A 20,933-nucleotide genomic window follows, 5' to 3' on the forward strand; every position below is an offset into this window, starting at 1 on the left:
AGGCTGAGAGGAAGGTATTGGTCATAATGGAAGCAGGGAGAAAATAACTTTTTAAAGTGGGATTTATTATCTCTTGGTTCTTATTTCAGAGCAAAAGTAATCTGAACCCGGATGCCAAGGAATTTATTCCAGGAGTGAAGTACTGAGCTGACAGAAAGCTTTGAGGAGAACTTGTATGTCCCCACACCTGGGGACAGTGCTGCACAAAGAGGCGGAGCTGAAGAAGGGGGTGGGGCGGGCAAGGGGTGCACAGTGGGGAAGGGGGATAGTGGTTTAACTTGACACTGTGACTGGAGTAACTAATGTGCTCAGTCTTACTCTACAAGCCTCTGAGTCTCTGAGTATTTCTCTTTTGTTCTACTGACTTTGGTTTGGAGCAGTTTCCTATTGTTGTTGTTGTTGTTGTTATTATTATTAGCTTTTTGAGTTAAGGAAATTGCATTCTTTTTCCCCTTCATCAGGAATGTTCTGCTGTGTGTGCTTAAACAAAATAAGCTGACCAAGAAAATCTGGGTGTTTAAGAATGCCCTTCTCACCCTACTGTACACTTACCAAGGGCAATGAACACTTGGAGAACTACTTACTGAGTCTGTTAAGCTGGATGAGAAGAGGGACAAGTGGAAGAAGGAGGTGTTGCAAATCAGGGTTCGCAGCCCCGCTCCCCTGACCCCCAGGGCTTTCCTGTGATGAACCAGATTACCATGGCCTGCCAAGCCCACGTCTCCTTGCCTGGAACCCATTCAGGAAAACACAGACTTAAGTACTGGTTTATGGTAACTCTTCTGATGGTTAATGAAGGTTGTAAACCGGCAGGGGTGGGTTGTGACAGTGATTGTCATTTGGGTCACTCAGTCACTGCTGGCCTGTTCTTAAGCCTCTGCTTACAGCCACCATCAAACTCATTATTCATTATTTATGAGGTAAAAGAGCTCTAGGGTGGGTTTGTCACTTTGTCCCTCATGGCATCTAGTCCCCTATTTCCCTTCCACCCTTACCCTCCTCTGTTTTTAAGAAAAGATATTGTTACCAAAGGGGAAGGCGAGGCATGCTGTGCTGGGCATCAGCTCCAGTCTGGACTAGTCCAGCTTGAATCCTGTTGATTGTGTCTTAAGAGTATTTTGACAACTTTTTGCCAGCCCCATGAAGACTTGATCCTCCTGGTATCTTCCCTTAAAATTATTCCCAATAATTTTCCCCACATAAATGTATTTTTCAGGACACCAGCAAGAAGCTCAGTTCACAATTTGGATGCTTCTCCCCACCTTACAGAATTATGCAGAAGAACTCAAAAAAAGCCTGGGAGAGGGAGTCCTGCTTAACCCATGTGACCATGTGACCCACCGGGACAGTTTCAGCAATTATAAAATTTTGCTGTTCCCACATACCCAGCTTTACAGGTTTTCTAGGTTGGGGTCTTTGGGTATATTCCTTTTGTTTTTCCTGACTATAAATCACAGGGGGTTTTTGTTGATACTCATAAGGGATTAAACTGGGCATGAGAAGCTGCCTTTGTGTTATAAAGATGTAGGCGGCAGAATCAGGTCTAAGGGAGAATGTGTGTAGTCTTGGCCATCCACCTAGGATGAGGACTTGCAGAGGCCTGGGGAGGGGACAGCGGCTTCTGTGTGACTGCTGCTGTGTTGTGTGACAGGCCTATCAGGAAAAGGCCATGTAATGAGATAAAGTCTGTGTAAATTCAGCATGTGAATATGGGACAGAGGTTGGAAGGAAAAGGACCGGTGTCTAGAAAGCTTCGGAATTTCTCCCTTTTCTTAGGTGCTCCCTTGTTGACTTTTTGAACAGCCACAGGCTAGTGTCAGATTTAAAATACAAACCCACATCTTTTCCTCATTTGAGTCTACAGGATGGCATCATTTGAAGAATGGCCTTCCCCGTTAGGCCACATGTCAAAGGAGAGTAGCTTAAGGAGCTTCTGTTGCCAGGTGTGCACATTAACTCCCAAAGCCTCTGCCTCAAGAGAATGGAACATTTAACTCATTTCCAGGGACGGCTATGGATAAAGAAACTTCTTTATTGCAGCTTCAGCTTTCAGCTGGGGTCGTTGCCTCTAATAGGGAGAGGGCCTTGGAAGAGCAGGAATAGAGAGGTCTGTCCCAGGGCTCTGTTTCCTCCTTCAGTCTCCATTAGCTTGTCCAAGCTCAGAGTCCTGAAGGCTGTGGGGAATATATTGAGATTGCAGAAAGAGCCATTTTCTAGAGCATGGGCGTCTCCGTCACAAAGATACAATGGATTCTAGTGTGGCTCCCAGTCTGGAAAGTCCTATAGGGATCCGGCTGGAGCTATTTCTTCATCCTGAAGGTTGCTTTCCTGACCAGGATAGGCTGAGATGTTGGGTGCAGTGCAAGGGCTTGTCTGTCTGCTGTGGAGTTCCATTTTGGATGTCAGTCTTTAGCACGGTTTCACAAGGTAGATTTGGTCACAAGTAAGAGAGCTTCCTGCCAGATGAGCAGTGGAACCTGAAGGCTGGACTTCCCAGTCCCATTCAGACATGAGAGTGTGCTGACTCCAGGAGCCAGAAGCAGCTAGCAGCACGACACTTTTTTTGTGCTGCAAAGTTTCTTTCCATAGCCCAGCTCTTTTCTCCGTCAGTTGTGTGTTGTGAGGCGGGAGCAAAATTGTCACCCAGATCATAGGCTCAGCTAGAGAGTTTGCCAGCTCCTTATTAGAAAATGCATGGGGGTCTTGTTGGACCTTTGCTGGGGAAAGGCTGGGGGGCCCTGTCTCCGACCTTTCCTCATAGGAACCAGTCTGGGTGCGTGACCTTTTAAAGGTGAGGCAGGTACTTTATAAGTGATTATTTTGACTTTGAATTTAAGCCACTACTGTGTTTAAACTTGTTCTGTTGGCAATTGGAAGTTTGAGAATTCGTATAGAGATAGAGTGTGCGTTTTCAATGAGTGCCAGTTCTGGCTGGTCCCAGTGTAAGTTTATTAGTGACTGATTTCTGAGTTTTGTGATTATTGGATTCTAAACTCCAAGATGAAAATTATTTTATCTCTTGCCCTTCAAGAGAAAAAAACAAGAAAATGCCTTTTCAGTTTCTCCGGGCCTTTGAACCGAAGTGGGAAACTTGACAGCTACAGCACAGGCCTGAGCACCTGCAGCTGTGGGTCTCTGGGCGTTTCTGACTGCAGCAGTTGACTTTTGGGGTCACGTATGGTCAAGCCAAAACAGACTGTAAGGAAGAGGCTGGACTTTTGCAGCACCTTTAGTTTTCAAAATCAAAACAGCTGGAGTCTCTTCAAGGTTATAATGCTAACTATGGCTTTAAAAATGTTTTAGTGAAATACTAAGCAGCATTTTTTAAAATTGTGTATTGTCCTTAAATTGTGTCTTGATTTTGGAGAGGCTAGGGAGTAAGGAGGTCATTACAATACTCTAGCAATTATATATGTCAGAGAGGAAAGTTGTGTGAAGAAGGAGCTCCAAGAAACCACTTGACTGAATCCTCTCGTGTTAATGCTGCTGCAGACCCCATGTAGAAACATCAGGTGCCCGGAAATCGACCCTGCTGTGATCAGAGAGGACTGCTGTTCTTCGATAAGGGTCCCAGGATCACAGGTTAATGGTGGTTCTTGGTTTAGGTGACGTTTAGGTATGGGGATGAGCAGACACCTCACAGATTTGCCCAAGATTTGGGGATGGCCACCTACTGGGGAAGACTGTGTATCCCCAGCCACTCTCCCAGGGGATAATGCAATAGTTTGGAAAATGAGTGGAGAGAACAGGAGGATTGACCCAGTTCTGGTGTACATGGTGAAACTCTAAGCTATTTACTAGAAATAAGTACAGTGTTTTCACTGGTAATGAGACACTAAGTGATAATCCTGCCCCAGTGATTGAGCCTTCAGAAATGTTTAATGCTTGTTATGTGGTTTGGGAAGCAGGGATTATTATTTTTTAACAACTTTATTGAGGCATATTTTACATATAAAATTCACCCATTTCAGGTATACATTTTGGTTATTTTAGTACGTGTCCTGAGTGGTGAGACCACAACATAAAACATACTCAGCTTTAGACATTTTCCATCCCACCCCATGAGATCCTTTGTGTCCATTTACATGATAGTCCCTGTTCCCAGCCCTGGGCAACCACTTATCTTTCTGTCTCTACAAATTTGCCTTTTCCGGGCATCATATCAATGGAACCCTGCAACTGGCTTTTTCCCTGAGCATATTTTTGAGTTTGATCCATGAGGTATAACTTGTGTTGGTAGTTTGTTCTTCCAGACTGCTCAGTGGTATTCCATGGATGGATATGCCACGTTTTGTCAGCAGGGAGTCTTGTAACCTTAGATTTCAGCCTCCTGGGGGCTAAACAGAACCCGCGGCGCGCAGGACCGTAGGCAGGCTGCGGCGCCCAGCTCATGAACAACTCATCCCGACCAGCGTCGTCATCAGTAGCTCCTCGCGACGAGCCTACACTGCTGCAGAAATTTTTATAGTTTTGCAACTTCTTTTTTATAAGGAACTTTTGTGCTGTCTACACATCAGGACTTCTGAAGCATCTGATCATTGAACGAGTATGTTTTGAGTGGACACAAAAGTGAAACCATCTGTGCTCTGTTGGATATTTTATCCTCCCGAACTGGATGGAGGGGAATCTCTGAACTTTCCCAATGCAGTATTGTCTCCATTACAGAGTTAACACGTGTTCAAGATTGCGCTGCCTTCGTTGGATGGGTTTGGAGAGCAGGGCGCCAGCAGAGCGGGAGGGGAGGAGAGAGGGAGCGGAGCGTGGAGCGAGAAGCCGCGAGGGTCTGCGCGTGGCTTCCCCGTCGTGGTGTGGATGGCGGAGCGCTGATGTGCCCGGGGCAGCTTAGCGCCTCCAGCGGGCCTCCGTCTTGACTTTCGGCTTTGAGCCCTGTTTCACAAGTGTTTAAAAGCTGTTTCCGTTCCTTTTTTCTCCTCTAAACACACATAACGTGGTAGTTATTAATATGTCTTTGGGGGAGGGGCAGGGCTTTAAAATCGAAGAAAATGATTTTCATAAAAATATCAAAAATGGGGAAAAGTTACTTTTTAAAAATTTTGCTATACAAACCAAATGGCAGCTGTGGAAAAATCTCAATAATATGAGGAATAAAATGTATTTACTTGCCGGCAGTGGGATCTGTTTTTCCTAAGGTTGGGTGATTATATATCATCGTACAGGGAATGTATGTGTGGTGTGTGTTTCTGAGAGATTTTTTTTTTTTTTAAAGACTTATTCATTTGGTGGAGGGAGGGGGCGGGCAGAGGGAGAGAGAATCTCGAGCTGACTCCCTACTGAGCGTGGAGCCTGACTCAGGGCTTGATCTCACAAGCCAGAGATCATGACATGAGCAGAAACCAAGAGACACTTAACTGACCGGCCACGCAGATACCCCTTGTGAGATTTCTGTCTCAAGACGGATCATGGTTTTAGTTGCATCGTTTTCCGTTCTAAATAGTGTTGCAAAGTAGTAAACGCGTTGGTTTGGAAGTGGCAGACCTGAGTGAATCCCACCTCCAGCACCTTCTCAGTGCCTTCAGCCTGCACCTCAGTTTATCTATAAAGACGCAACACCTCCCTCCTAGGACTGCAGTGAAAATCAGACCGAATTTCAAAATACTGCCTGGCATGGGGAGGGGGCTTAATACATAGCGGCAGTAATGCGCACGGTGATGTGCACAGCTCTGAACAAAGGCGGTAAACAGGAAATCCTTGGACCCGAAAGGAAATTGGATAGCTGTTATCTTCCTACCAGGGGAAACCTGACTCCTATCTAGAAAACAAGCAAAGGTTCTGAATCTGCCTTTCAACTCCTGCACAAGTGTGAGAGCCTGCTAGGGACCAAGCACTGTCCTCGGTACCAGGCCTACGGGGTTAACAAACAGGCACCGTTCTGTTGTGGGGATGTTTGGTATCCGTATTTATTCAGTGTACACCTAGCTCCAACCTCCCAGTGATTCTCTGACGGGGCTTTATCACGTGGCAAAAAGATCATGGGACCAGACCATGGCCCGTGGGTTTTGCTTTGAGTGCTGTTATTTCTTTGCTGCCTTCCTAAAACCACGGGGGAAATACCTGAGCCTGTGTAGAGCTTTCTGAGATACCATCATTATGTACACACAGGGCCTGAACTATTCATACCCTTGAAGATGTGAATGTTGTATTCATGCACTTGAAACATTTCATTAAACATACTTGAATACATGACAGAAAAGCAGATATTGTAAACATGCAGTTCCAGAAATTTTTGCCAGCTTCGCAGCTGGTATAAGGTGTAAGGGTGTACTCATTTTTAATCCTCAGAGCACCCCTCACAGCCAGCAGACATTCAGTGTTTGCTGAATGAATGTGACAGATGAGGCTGTGCTGGTCATGAAATCACACAGGCAGATGAAAGTAGTGTGTGGGCTTCACTTGAGGCCAGTTCCTGTTCTAAGCTCTTGCCTTGGCACAAGGCTGTTTCAGGCTCGTCTCCAGTGCCTTGATAGTATGGAATGCCAGTAACTGCTCCTGTTATTAGGGAAGGAGACTCCAAGTTTAAATGAAAGGGGGAGAAACCCATTAAAAATGACAATGACTTTCTGCACTGCAACCTCTGTTACTAACTAGAAAATAAGCCACCCATCACATCTCTGGCTAAAGGAACTAGGAACACATTGGACCTTGTACACTTTATTTTTTTTTTTTAAGATTTTATTTATTTATTCGACAGAGATAGAGACAGCCAGCGAGAGAGGGAACACAAGCAGGGGGAGTGGGAGAGGAAGAAGCAGGCTCATAGCAGAGGAGCCTGATGTGGGGCTCGATCCCAGAATGCCGGGATCACGCCCTGAGCCGAAGGCAGACGCTTAACCGCTGTGCCACCCAGGCGCCCCTGGACCTTGTACACTTTAATACTGTCTTTTTTTAAAAAAGATTTATTTATTTATGAGAGAGCGAGCAAGCAAGCACACGCACACAAGATGGGGGAGGTGCAGAGGGAGAGAATCCCAAGCTGACTCCCAGCTGAGAGTGGAGACTGGATGCGGGGCTCAATCCCATAACCCTGAGACCATGACCTGAACCGAAATCACAAGTTGGACTCAACCAACTGGGCCACCCAGGCGCCCCATTGTCTTTATTTTTTTTAACTAACGTTTATTCAATACTTATGTACTAGGACTAAAAAAATCGATCAAGATGTGCTCCTTGCTCAGCTCTCCCAATGGAAATAGTAGAGCCTAGACAATGGTAAGGAAGAGAGATCGCCATATTCTTGAAGACTATAAACTCTTATGTTTATGTTCTATTATACACTCTCCACCAATGAGATTTTAGATTCTAAATCCAAAATACTGCTTGTTCCTGGTCCCAAGATCACATAAAAAGCTTCTCCAGGGGCGCCTGGGTGGCACAGTCAGTTAGGTGCCCAACTCTTGGTTTTGGCTCAGGTTGTGATCTCAGGGTCATAAGACCAAGCCCCACATCAGCTCTGCGCTCAGCTTGAAGTCGGCTTGAGGGTCTCTCTCCCTCTTCCTGTGCCCCTCCCGCTGTGCGCTAAAATAAATCTTTAAAAACAAAACAAAACAAACAAAAACTCCTCCAAAGCTCCCTGACACTAATAAGTGTTCTTAGGACTGTGAGATATAGCAAAGACACCTCCTCTATGTCCTTCTCTTTGCAAGCTTTTTACCAGATGTATGGGACTTGCTGAGAGCTGGCCCCTAGTGATTTGGACCACAGGAGATGTGAAGGTGGCTGGCTGTCTCCGCAGAAGCGACTTGGCTTGAGTTCTTACTGCTCAAAACGCTGGCTGCTTGTGTTGGGCTAGGGCTGATGGGAGGAGAGCCACTGCCACACTGTTCTACACTATGAAAGAGGTGTCATTTGACTTGAGAAACAAGTATCCAAGACCTCTTCAAGGGCTTCATCAGCACTCAAAAGCTATAGGGTAGAGCTCCCTCAAGTGCAGATCCCGGACCTCTGCAGCACAGATCACCCAAAGTATTCGGTAGACATGAACATCTCCACCTCTTCCTTGACCTACTGAGTCAATCACCTGATACAGGAGGAAGACAAAAATCTTAGTTGAAAACAAGACCTAGAATAACCAATGCACATGTTCCATGCCTTCTAACAGCTTACACTCTGAACACCCGCAGAGGCAGCCACTGTGGACCAAGACTGTCTCCAGTTCACCAAGCACCATGCGCCGCACAACAGGAAGCTTTGGGCTTCTCTTTACCAATCAAACTAGAAGGGTCCAAAGGACAGAAATCATGTTTGCTCTTCACTGATGTTCATCATTCCGTGTCACACAACAAATGCAAAATGTCATATTATAACCAGAGCCAGGCTAGAAGTCACCAGGAATAAGTAGGCCATCTCGTTGTGTCTAGTTGGCCTTCTTAGATCTCAGCCATCTTCATAACCTCTCAAGAACTCATTCATGGGGGCACCTGGGTGGCTCAGTCGGTTTAGCATCTGCCTTTGGTTTGGGTCATGATCCCACGGTCCTGGGACCAAGCCCCACCTCAGGGCCTGCTTCTCCCTCTGCCTGCAGCTCCCTCTGCTTGTGCTTTGTCTCTCTCTCTCTCTCTCTCTCAAATAAATAAAAATCTTAAAAAAAAAAAAACTTATTCATGGGGGAAAATCTGCAAAATATGCTGTTTACCTATAAGGACCAAATTCAGCGAGGTAATTCTCACCACCACAATGGTACCATCTCTTAAATCCTACTGGGACTATCAGGAGGAGAGGGTGTGAAGTGTCTAGGGTTACTTCCAGTGATGTTCTCCACAGAGAACACGTAGTTCCAGGGAAAATGGCTGGGTAGGAAACATTACTCACTTTGACCAGAGAAACTGAGGTCACAGTTACCTGGCAGCCGCACGGCATATAAGTATGCTAATGCTGAGGGGGGCGGTGGGAAGGGATGACACACATGAATTATCTGCCCAACTGTACGGCGAGCAGATTACAAACCACAGGCCAAGCACCTGGGCACGGGGCTTTAAATTCTAGACTAAAACCGTTCCTGAGCTCTCTGGGATAGCTGCCGACAGGTGCAATGAGGATGTACGCAGCAAGTGTGCTCGATAACACAATGCAATTGGGGAGTGGATAAAGTGCATTTATTTTCTATGTGTTTTTCTTTTTAAAAAAAAAGGGGGGGGGAGCCTCCTTTCCAGCACCCAATGTCCACTGGGCTTGGAGGGATAGAGCCAGCCCCTAGGAGAAGGTGTAGGAGTAGAAGGCAACGGCGTTGGCAGTGTAGTCCATGGGGAGGAGGTGCCCGATGTGCCGGGCCCCGAGGCTGGCCCCGCCCAGGGCAGAGGAGTGTCGCAGCTTCATCAGGGTGAAGCTGGAGAAGGAGTTCTGGGCCTGGATCTCTCGGCCCTGGGTCAGCGCCAGAAGGAAACCTGAAGGGGAAGAGGGCAGAGGGCGGAGGTGAGAGTAGACCAGCACCCTGTGGTCGAGACCAGGAGAAGGTGGAGGGAAAGGAGAGGCCCAGGCCCTGAGGCATTCCTGTGCANGTCCTCGAGGGGCCCACGCACCAAATCCCTAACAGGCAGGGCACCAGGGTACGTGAGCCTAGCAACGGCCGTGGGGTACTGGAGCCTGCAGCCACCAGGCACTCGATGCCAGGAACTCAAGGAAGCAACGGGGCCCTCCACCTACTTCAGAATGTCTAACGGAAACCACACAGCGACCTGAACCAACACTGCAAGGGTGAAGAAGGCAGCCTCTTCCCCTTCTGGCTGCACCTGTGTTGACTAGAGATGTCACCACATGCTGGTCAGAAGCTCTGATTTCAAGGGAGGTCTTCAATCTTTACGAAGGGGTGCATGTTAATAAATCCTTTAAAAAGAACATCTTTGTCAATACAACCCACAGGTCCTTCTGGCTCCAAGGAAGCTGGGTGAGACACTGTAAAGGGCTCCCTGGCAGACTGAAGGCAGAGGGCTATGGTCCGTCCAGGCCTCAGGACCCAGGCCCCCAAGTCTTCCCTGGGCAGGCAGCTTTCCTGGGTACCCACCTCTCCAATGCCCACCCCAGGCTCACCTTCCCTCAGCAGCTCCCAGCTCTTCCACACAGAGCCCACACACAGGATGGGGAGGCCCATCTCCCCCTGGAACAAGACCTGGCAGAGAGCGAAATGGACGTTGGGGGCGACCACACCTCTCCAGGGCTGAATCAGGTAGTATCTTAAGACCAGTCCACCCGATCCCTGTTACTCTCCCTCTAGCCAAGGTGGGCTGAAGAAAAGGGAGATTCATAAAGCCAAGGGAGAGAACGGAAAGGAAAAAGAGTGAAGTAACAATAGAGAGGAAGGAAAGAGAAGGGAGGGAAGTGGATGGAAACATGCACCATGTTAAAATAATTTACTATTTATAAATACAGGCTGTGGGCCAGTCAGAGAGGGGAGGTGCTGGCCCCAAGAACTTTTATGTCTTAAAGACTTTTAACAGAGTTTTTCCTCACACCCTAAGTTCATTTAAAATCGTGACCCCTTTACAGAGTTTGATGGGACAGTCTCATCCCTGATAGGAAAGAGCCAAATCTGGCCCAGCAGCGTCCAGGTTTCCTTTCCCACCTCGACTCACCGGGTCAATCTCAGGCAACACTGCCACCACGTGTCTGCCCAGCATCTCCCCAGCCTTCCTGAAGATAAACCTGGAGAGGGGATCTCCCTGCTGAGCACCTGGGGGGGGGGGGGGGGGGGGGGAGGGAGTGGTGAGTACCTAGGGAGCTGCCTGTCCTGTTATTCCCTCTGTTGCAGGGCAGAAACAGGAGGAACACCTATAGCTAGCAAAGGTCTACATTAGGAACGGACGCCCACCTCATGGCACGTAGGTATGCAAGCCTCCAAAGCGGTCTCTCCATCCTTACCGCCCTGCCCCCACCAGGTACTTCTCCCCAGGGAGGGAGGTCCTGTACCCAGGCAGCTCATTCCGCTCGAATGAGAAGGGCAGCCCCCACGAGAGGAGCACAGTGGCATCTGGTCTCTACTCCAGCTTACACAGAGTTACCACGTCTGTCCCTAAAGGTCTCTCACCTCTGGGGACCCTACCTGAGCAGCTGGCTGGTGCTCTTGCCTGACCCTCCCATCCAACAGTCTGCTGTTAGTCCGCCCCTCCCTAGCTCTGCTCTGAGAGGGCCTCAGTCCAGCAAGATGTAACTGGGGTCTACAACGTCGTGAGGCTGTAGCAATCCAAATAAAGGGAGTACGAACCTTATAGTGGAGAAACAGCACTGTGCAGACAAGCCCTACGGTTTAGCTTCTCCTGACCCCCAACGCAGCATGCCAAACCTCTCTATGATCGCCTAGTTCTTTGGATATCAATAATTTTTTTTTAATTACAGATTTGCCCGAAGGGCAACCGCTTCAGAAATTTCTCAGAAACAGACATACAGCCTGCACAAGCCATGGCAGCCATTAAGAAGAGAAACATAGATAATATAAAACAATTGTCGATACAACCCACGTGTCCCGGCTCCACCCCCAGGCCCACCAGTACCAAGGTGCGTGGTGGCAGAGAACTGAAGTCACTCGGTCAGAGGGGAATTAGCTTCCAGTTCCCATACGAACCCCATTCCATCCCCCAATTAGGGAAGTCTTTGGGTAACAAAACCAAATAAAACCCTGCCCCACCTCCAGTACCTTCAGCAATTTTCTGGCAAAACCCAGCAAACCGGCATTTATCAAAGTCCCTATACAGGTGGGTGAGGATTCCTAGCCGATCTGGCACCTGAGAGAGAAAGGGCACGGAGAGTCATCAGAAGCAAAGGAAAATGCCCAGTCTGCCCACCCAAGTTGATCTTCCTGACGTCTGTTCGAAAAGCTGGAATAATGGTTGTTTTTCTCAGTTCTAGAGGATACAAGGATTTGCGATTTCTCATTTGAGGGAAGTTGTTTTCCCCACATGGATTCCGTCGCTCATTTCAGATCAGCTTGGATACATACAGCACAGAGCACAGATCTGGGAGCACCGAAGTGTGTCCTGCAGTTCCTTGCGGTGCTCCTCAAGAGAATTCTTTGGCGAAAGCAACTGAAGGACTACTGCACATTGCAACTCTCAGAGTCAGTGCACATTAGCAAATTAAAGGCCCTACGAAGTCCTGAACCAAGAAATCTATTCGTTTCTCCCAAACTCCTCTGACCACAGAAGGTCCTTCTCTCCTAACAAACGACCTCTGTAGGTCCTGAGGGACTGACGCTTCCCCAGACTACACACTAAAATGGAAGAGGGGGGGCTCCAATGTGAGCACCTACAGCCACAGAGTAAGCACGTTCCACACACGAGCTCATTCAATCCTTGTAGTGACTTTGTGAGAATGACCGAAGGATAAAGGAGGGCATGGCAGACCCCCCAGCAGGGTTTAGACCCAATCTGTTGGGTCGGGGTGGCTTACCTGCAGCTTCCACAGCAGCTCCTATGGAAACTGATTTCTCTTCCTGGTCCCTCCCTATTCCTCACCTTGGCCCTGGCCAGAGTTTCTCTGTAATTGGTCAATCCCTGAACCTTGAAAATACAGGTCTACCTTCCGGCATCTCTCATCTCCTTCCTTGAGCCCGTCCCGAGCTCACGTAAGGGGCTCCCACGCAGAGAGGTCTATCAAATAGACCTACCTTCCTTCTCCTCTCACCCTTTACCTCGGGTTCGGCTCAAAACAGCTGTTTCCTAACCCACTACAGACAAGCACGGCCCAGACAGAGGAAAGCCCTGGGAAAGAGGTTATGCCTCCCCAAGAACTCTCCCTGCCCACCTCTTTAACGGGCTCTCCTCCCTGACCCACAGGGGCCAGAAGCCCCTCACCAACACACCTGTCCGACCTCTACCTGCCGTCTGAGTGCGCTGCCTCCTCACCTCACCCCGCACTTCTCACTCCAGCCTGCAGTGGCGTCTACCTTCATCTCCCAGCAGAGCCTAGCTGCCCAAGAACGAATTCCAGCTAACCACTTGTCCCCAGCCTGCCCATTCCTCATGCCTGACGTCCTCTTGGTAGGCACCACCCACATCATCATGAATCCTGTCCTCACCCGGAACTTCTCCATCCTCCAGCTCTGATCCAAATTCACACCAACTTCCCTCAGGCTCACCCAGTTCTTCCCCTGCATTCACTCCTGCTCAGCACCCCACTGCCCCATCCCAGTGTGCATGTTTACCAGAGGCAGGGGGCTGTACCTGGAAATAGCTGAACATCGCCTGTTTGATGTAGCCAATGTCATGAGGAGCCGCCTCTAGGTTGTCGATAGAGTCGAACACTGTTTTCACCGCTTGGTGTGCAATCCAGTAGGCTGCGAAGGGCAGAGAGGGCTAAGAAGATGGGCCGATCTCCCTGAGTTCACAGATGAAGAACTCAGACCTAGACAGGTTAGTGACCAGCCAGGGTATGACAGCAAATTAGGCGCCCCGATTTCAGCTGTATCTGACCAATCCACAAAAGGAAAGCTAGGGGGAAGACAAGAGGTGAGGCTGGGTCACACCAGCTCCTGCCCAAAAATAAAGACAAGGTCAGTCAGCTGTCACAAAGACCACAAGTGGTCACTGCCATGAGCTGGCCCCAAAGGCCCCTATGAGAAGGTATACCTGCTACCTATAAAGATGTCATGCAGGAGGAGTTTCTAGACTCCTTTCCTAGTAGCAGACTGGTCCAGCATGTCCTGGCATCTCTGGCCTTAACCTTCATAGTGTCAATTTCTCCCTAAGGACTCCAAAGTCAACCCAGGAAAGCAACGACTATTAATGCCGAGGCGTGAATCTGAACCTGGGTACAAATCATGGCTGCAGACCAAGGTCAGCCACTAGTCCACCATCTGCAACTCTATCTTCTCTCAGTCATTATCCTGGACTCACAATACCTTTTTAGGAGCTGTCCCCAGACAGCCCCAAGCGGTTGGTGGCCAAGGGCAGGGGAGAGGAAGATGGGGAGCTGCAGGAAGGGAAGGGACCAGGGCCCTGAGCCTCAGAGCCAGGCCCAGCTGGCATGAACTCACCTGAGCCCTCGTCCCCCATCATGTGGCCCCAGCCGCCACAGCCGCTCTCAGAGCCATCGGGGTTGATGAGCCTGCAGTTGGAACCTGTCCCAGAGATGAGCACGATCCCACCTGGGGAAAGGGCACGGGAGGCTCAGTGTGGCCAAGGCCCTGCACGGAGCACACAGCTTCTGACTGAGGAAAGAGGATAGACACCAGCCCCGGGCTCACCACCCAGTCTTGCAGAGATAACGGAGCCCAGCTAGTTTCCTGCCTGAAAGTGGAGGGCCTGGGTTTCAAAGAAGCTCCAATCTACACAGAGCCCTTCTCTGGGAGACAAAGAACAACGCGAGCCTGCCTCCTTGCCCAGCTAAGTGACAACCTGCCTCACCGTGTCCCTATTATGCGCCAAGGACTGTGCTAGACCCTGTTCACACAGTGATACTCGTTCAACATCCTAAACCAACTTTGTGAATACAGTTGCCTCCATGTTATAGAGGACGGAACTGAAACTCAAGAGTTCCATTAACTTCTCCAAGATGGTACTGTTGGCAAATAGAAGCGAGTCAAACGCCGACCTCAGGACACAGAGGCCTTGTACGCTACCGCAGAGCTCCGCCCGATTTCTTCCTAGCTCTCCCAGCCAGCCTCGTCCCGGCCCGCGCAGGCGTGGAGTCTCAGGTTGACTGAGACACTGTCCTGCCCTCCCACCCGCGGCCAGTCCTCGCTCTGGCAGGGGCTTCGGCCAGCAAAAAGAGCAAGGCGAAGGAGCAGGGCATGCGGGAGGCTGCCTTCCAGATACTGCAAGACAAGTTCGCCAGCTGTAACTGAGGGGCTCTCCCCAGAAAACCAGTTCTGGGCCTCACCCGCCCTCCTCCTCACCAGCCTGCGTGGCCGTGGCGATGGAGCCTGCGGCGTCCGTGGTGATGAAGTAGCTTTCACTCAGGTGGGGAAATCGCTCCCTCAGCTCCTCCGTCAGGGTCCTCAGCGCGTCCTCCTGCTCCCCACCGCTCAGCGACAGGCCCTAGGCCGCGTGGGATGTGCGTGAGCCGGCAGGGCCCCGGCCCCAGCTCCTGTCTCCACCCCCCCCCTTCCTGGCGTCTACCCCGACTCTACATCTGGGCATACCCTGCTTATCCAGCTCCAGTCCTCCTTCCGCCCCAACAATGACCCATCAGGAGGCTGCTGGCTGCCAGGAGACCCTGGTCTGGGAATGAACCCAGAGAGGGGATTCGATAATGCCAGGTGTGGACGGTGGGAGGGTCAGCAGTGCCCTCAACGAAAAGTCAGCCAGAAGAGCAAGTGGCGGAGATGGGCTTGGTGTGCAATACGCGGGGTTTAGCTGAGCCTGCAGAACGTGTCACTGAGGCTATGGCCGGGGGGAGTCGGAGCTACAGCAACTTGAGAGACACGTCTGAGCTGAGACTCACAGCTGACATTTAACGAGCGCTTATAGGTCAGGCTCTACGCTCAGCACTCTGGGATGTGTGACGTCATTATTCTTCCCAGCAATTGAGGTAGCAACTGTTACGGCATTTCCCAAATGAGACGGCTGCTTAGAGGAGCTAAGTAGCCTGCTAGGGGTCTTGCGGATGTTGAGTGACAAAACTGGGATTCAAACCAGGGTCTCAGTGGCTCTCCAAAGCCCTGGGCTCTTCCCATCCTTATGGCTTGTAGGTGACAACTGAAGCCATAAGAATGGGTGAGAATATGTTTCTAGACCAGAGACTAAGCCCTCAAGGCCTTTCACTCTGCAGTCATCAGACTCATCTAGTCAAAACCGCTGTCTGTGTTTCTGCGCCTTAATTCCCAGGCACTACCCCAGACTCACCAGGCTTCGTAGAGGGACCAGAGGATCCACCCCTGCTTCCAGTTTGGCCCTGTTCACCATCTCGTTGATCCTCTCCACACACTTGTCTGTCCCGATGAGCTGGCCCCAATCAAGGGAAGGAGGAGTTACAACGGCTTGTGTGACCGGTGTTGCCCCTACAGGCTGCTATACTCGGCCCCAGCCACCATCTTAACGGGAGTTACAGAGAATAAAACCACAACCAAACCCACTGGTCCCTCAGTGCGGTCTTTACCCAGTGGTTTGTGCTGAGTCCGTCTGCTTCTGCCAGGATCTGCCCATCCTCTGAGAGTAAAAGGACCTTGGACCGTGAGCCTCCCCTACGGAACACAAGGGGGCACTCAGTCTTGCGCAGACAAACCTGCAGGGACAGCTCAGCGTGTACAGTCCTTGTCATAGGCAGAGCCCAGGGCGATGGTGACAGCTTCGGCAAACCCAATTCCTGTTCCCAAGCCCACTTCTGTGGCTTGGTGTGATGTGCTACCAGACTGAAACGTTGCTCCTGCTTGGCTTCCCTCGGGGATGTCCTACTTATCCTGCAAGACCCTTTTTCTATCACCTAGTCCTTGAAATCTCTTGACGCGTGGCCTACCGCCACAGCTCCATTCGTTAAACCACATCAGTGCCCCCATAACTTGTAAAGATTCTGGTAAGAGTGTTTAGTTGCTTTTCTGTCTACCTCTCACTAGACTACAAACTCCACGGGGCCAAGCTCCAGACCCTTCATTCATTCTCATGCCTGGCACAGGCCAACACTCAGTAAATGTGACTAAAGGGACTGGCACATGTCTCTGCTTCTTTCAAGATCCAGCTTCAGCTGCCAAGTTCTTTAAGACACCCTTCGGAGAAACACTGACCAGAGGGCAGGGAGAGTCTGTACCTACTTACGCAACCAAATGGTGAAATGCTTATTACTGGGGGAAATGGTAGTTTGGAGGGACGTCTGTGGTGGTGTGATGTAGGTTTCTTTATTGATCAGTACTCTTGGGACTATCAAAACAGGACACTAAAGACCTGCTGATCAAACTCAAAGATGGCAAGAAGTTTCAAGGGTTAGTTAATGAAGGAGACAGCAAATTCAATGTCCAAAAGAATCTCTTGACAAACTAGAAAAATAGGTCATGTCTTACACATGAACATAACAGGGATGAGTGAAAGGTCCTGTACTGATTTTTAAAAAGTGCAACAGGTACAGGATGGGGGAGGTCAACCTTAACAATTCACGTTAACCAAAAAAAAAAAAAAAAAGACACGTGGGTCTGTGAGTCAGCAGTGAGATGTCCCTGCCACACAAGTAATCCCAATCTCAGATTCAAAAGTAAGCGCCCAGGCTGTGACAAAAGCCACCCTCTATTATGCCCAGACACACCCAGATTTCACAGAATGCTCCCACTGGCAGGGGACTTGGCAATCATCTCATTCATCCCTCTTCTCACTATACACATGTGGTAAATGTAGCCCAGACGGGGCAAAAGTCTTGCCTGTAGTCCTACGAGGAAGCGGTATTACAGTAAGCCCAGTAAATAAGTTTCTAAACAGGAAAAATGCAAGAATGACAGAGGGTTCGATCTGGAATGCTGACAAGAACGGAGGTGTTCCAGGTATCCGCTGGCAGCTGTTCTAGCTACCAGATCTCCTCCTGCAAGGCTCTTCATCCTCGGCTTCCATCACACTCCTACTCCCCACTCCCCAGTGCAGCAACTTCACACCTGACACCTGTTCAGCAAAACTCTCTCCGGGGTCCGGAATAAGGAAGAGGAGCTTCTGGATATAGCGCGAGATCTAGTGGGTAGTTCATGGGACAGAGGAGGGGTGTGGTTCCGCCGTCAAACATAAAAGACCCCGCCGCCCCGGGTGTGGCCGTGCACACGCAGGGTCCCCGCGCGCACACACACCGCTCCTCCGCAAGGCCCCGCAGCTCAGAAGCCCAAAGTGGCCGGACCCTAAGGTGCGAGGGCACCAGCCTGCCAGCCCGGCCACGGGCTTCCTTCCTTCTGCCCTCCAGCCGCTTCCAAGCCGCCCCTCCCGGGTTCCCTCCGCTGAGCCGCACTCACCCCTCCACACCCCCGTAGAGCGCGGCCATGCCCGTGCTACCGCCGCCGGAGCTCCCTCGCCTTGCTTCTCTCCCGCCAGCCCTCTGGCTCGCTGGGCACCGCCCCCCGTCACGTGAACACCCGCGCCGTCCAGCTGACTTGCGACGGCGTGTGCGCGGGGCGGGGCGCTGCTAGCCTGCCGGGCTGGGCGAGCGCGGTCCTCGGCGGCTCCTCCGGACCCCGGCCGGAGGCCTCCCCTCCTCCTGGACCCTGCCTCCGGAGATGGATGCCGGATCCCAAGCGGAGGAGCCAGAAAGGGGTGTGGGGCTCCCACCCACTGGACAAGTCCCTGCCCCGCCCGCACACACCCCCAGCATCCGGAAGTTGCTGACAGCTCTGCCTCCCGCATGCGCACTGCTTATTAGCCGCGTAGGCTGTGGGTGATCCGCGCCGAGTCGCAGACGCTGACAGTCCAGGGGGAGGGTATGGACTGGGGGGCCACCCTGGAAATGAGGCTGTGTGGTGGTGGCTCTGTCGGTTAAGCGTCTGCCTTCGGCTCGGGTCGTCATCCCAGGGTCCTGGGTTAGCCCCACACAGGGCTCCTTGCTTGGTGGGGAGCCTGCTTCTCCCTCTGCTTCCTGCTCGTCCTGCTTCTCCTGCTTGTGCGCTCTCTCTCGGTCTCTCTCTCTCTTTCTCTGTCAAATAAAATCTTCAAAAAAATTAGGCTGTCCAACCCAGCACCTGCCTGGCGATAGCAAAAGGCACACTTACACACAGAAACACCACGCAGACTTCGTGCTGCGCTTGTGCCGAATATGCCTAATCAGGAGTAACTAGAATTGGGCTGGGAAAGGAGAAAAGCCCTGGAGGCTGTCCTTGCAACCCACTGAAGGGGGCGATCAGCTCTTAGCACCCGCTCAGTTCAGTTCTTCGTGCAGGGTATTTGCGAGGACATAGACTAGAAACCTATTGCTGCCCTCCAGCCACCATCCCACTCTCCTTCCTTCCGCGGGATTGGGAAAAGGGAAAGGGAGCGAGAAGGGGGGGAAATACTAACCAGGTTGGGGAGCCAGGCTGGGACTCCTGGGAGCCTCAGCCTCGGCGGGTTGCTCCAGGCTGTTCTGGGCCCAGGGTGGGGCGGCTTGTCGGGCCAGGAGGGCGGTCAGCTGCCCTTGCTCTTAGAGCTGCAGCCTTAGGGGCAAGTCTTTTGCAGGGCAGTTCTCCAACTGGCTTGGTCCCTGCTCTGCCCGCTCCCCATCCCTGGAGATACTTTCTGTGTCCTCTTAGAGAAACCCTGCACTCGTAGTTTCTTTCCCTGATTGCCAGTTGGCTCTGGTTGTGTTTTGGTGTGAACCTTTGGTGTATGTGTGCTCTTTCAGACTGGAAGAGAGGAGTCTTAACTGCATGACTTATTTATTTGGGATGCTGAAACACTACAATGTAACCCTCAAGAGTAGTTGAAAAGTAAATCACTGTGTCCTAGAGAATATCAGAGAGGCAGGATTTTCTTTTAATGCCCACCTGAGTCATTTATCTTTGCAGAACATCTGAGCTGGAAGGTGCTTAATCCAACACATGTTTTTAGAATCCTGGAACTCTGGTGGGATTCTGGTGGGATTAAACTGGGCAGGATTTTTTAGAGGAGAGGAGATTGTAGGTGGATTTTAAAGGACTGTACCTTTTTTCACACTAGTGCAGTGAGCCTTGGGACGTGTATGTATGATAGAGTTTCCCTTTGTACTGCTTGTTTAGAAAAGGAAGCAAAAGAGAAAGTGCCCAGATTCAAAAACAAGGATTGAGTTCACCATTTATTAGCTTTACTAGCTGAGGACCTTGGGTTAATTATACACAGTTGCTGCTGCTTCTCGTGTACGAAATGGAAATGATAAACACCCACCTACCCAGACTAACACAAGATTTAAATATCAGAAGAATTTTGGAAACCTTAAAGTACTACGCAGATTTTAACTGATTTTTACTTATGTTACTAATTACCAGCTGCGGTCCAGCCCAGTAGCCACATGGGACTACTGAACACTTGAAATGTGTTCAGTACACTTGAGCATTGTAAAACACAGGATTGCAAAATAAGCTAACAAACAGACCAGCTTGAAAATTCCCTGAGCGGACAAAACCAGTCTAGTCACACACACACAAGGCTTAATTTAGCTTCTTTGGCAAGACTAACTTGACCTGGGTCATTTGTTCCTTAGGCCTCTAGAAATCATAAGCACAACTTGAACTGTTCCCCAAAGTTCATAAGAGGTAAGCACTGACCAATTCCCTATCATTAAAAAAAAAACTTTAATATTGTAACCATACAGGCTGCTTTTAGGCAAACAGGCTTGAGCAATGGAATGTAGAAAGGGCCCACAGCCACCACTTGGCTGAATCTACAGACGGGCCTATGGGGTGACCATAGGTCCTAACTGAACATAGAGCTCCTTAAAACCAGGCACAGTTACCAAAAAAGGGAAAATTCCATTATGTCGCCACACCTTCTCGCGCGTTTGGCCTTTAAAAACAGCCCCCACTCACTGCCTTGTTGCAGACAGCCTCCCCTCTGCTTTCGTGCTATTGCTCCCTTGCGGTGTATTCAACAAACTACTATCGCCTTTGTTCTCCCTCAGGTGAATTCCTTCACCTCCGGCTCCACCAGCTTCCACCAGACCCTCGCCCGCTGTCTGATGCAGAGATACCCCATTTAGACACCACAATAACCAATCGCACAAACGAATAAACGGTCACTGTCTTGTCACTAAATAAGATGGGTGTTTTTTTTTAAGATTTTATTTATTTGACAGAGAGACAGCGAGAGAGGGAACACAAGCAGGGAGAGAAGCAGGCTTCCCACCCAGCAGGGATCCCAATGTGGGGCTTGATCCCAGGACCCTGGGATCAGGACCTGAGCCAAAGGCAGACGTTTACAACTGAGCCACCCAGACGCTCCTAAATAAGCTGGTTTATAACAATGTATCTCTGAGCCTCATTCCATGTTTTGGCTTGCGTTCTCCTGGTCTACAAACTTTTTGGTGTGTGCTCAGTAAACTTTCATTAATTACTACTTCAGTGATTCATTGGTTTTACTTCTGTT

At 50.1% G+C, this 20,933-nt stretch overlaps 2 protein-coding genes and 1 long non-coding RNA gene across 3 annotated transcripts in view; 2 read left to right on the forward strand and 1 right to left on the reverse strand.

Moving 5' to 3' along the window:
• Window positions 1-5,124, forward strand: part of PAIP2B (poly(A) binding protein interacting protein 2B) — a 32,605-nt gene extending 27,481 nt beyond the window's left edge. The window contains exon 4 of the mRNA XM_008699979.2: window positions 90-5,124. Coding sequence (XP_008698201.1) covers window positions 90-146 — 57 coding nt within the window. The 3' untranslated portion in view covers window positions 147-5,124. The remainder of the gene's footprint in view (window positions 1-89) is intronic.
• Window positions 5,125-9,088: 3,964 nt separating this feature from the next.
• On the reverse strand, window positions 9,089-18,097 carry NAGK (N-acetylglucosamine kinase). Its single transcript, XM_040623330.1, has 10 exons — window positions 17,861-18,097; window positions 16,042-16,126; window positions 15,789-15,887; window positions 14,840-14,981; window positions 13,979-14,089; window positions 13,167-13,279; window positions 11,642-11,729; window positions 10,584-10,681; window positions 10,042-10,120; window positions 9,089-9,398 (listed from the first exon to the last, which is right to left on the reverse strand). Exons 1-10 carry the CDS (start codon window positions 17,887-17,889, stop codon window positions 9,208-9,210), a joined length of 1,035 nt encoding a protein of 344 aa, XP_040479264.1. The 5' UTR covers window positions 17,890-18,097; the 3' UTR covers window positions 9,089-9,207.
• A 1,900-nt stretch (window positions 18,098-19,997) lies between these two features.
• LOC121101023 lies at window positions 19,998-20,597 on the forward strand. The gene is made up of 2 exons (XR_005832884.1): window positions 19,998-20,104; window positions 20,470-20,597. It is a non-coding gene; the product is annotated as an uncharacterized LOC121101023 (long non-coding RNA).
• The last annotated feature ends 336 nt before the right edge of the window (window positions 20,598-20,933 follow it).

The sequence above is a fragment of the Ursus maritimus genome, unplaced genomic scaffold, assembly GCF_017311325.1.
Source record: "Ursus maritimus isolate PB19 unplaced genomic scaffold, ASM1731132v1 scaffold_6, whole genome shotgun sequence".
NCBI classification, from domain to species: domain Eukaryota; kingdom Metazoa; phylum Chordata; class Mammalia; order Carnivora; family Ursidae; genus Ursus; species Ursus maritimus.

Excerpts from the sequence above, each read along its gene's own strand:
- NAGK (XM_040623330.1), bottom strand. The coding sequence starts at position 17,889 with ATGGCCGCGCTCTACGGGGGTGTGGAGGG. Across the intron at positions 14,090-14,839 it reads CGCCACGGCCACGCAGGCTG|GTGGGATCGTGCTCATCTCT; the intron begins GTGAGGAGGAGG and ends CCCTTTCCCCAG. Across the intron at positions 11,730-13,166 it reads CGATGTTCAGCTATTTCCAG|GTGCCAGATCGGCTAGGAAT; the intron begins GTACAGCCCCCT and ends TTTCTCTCTCAG.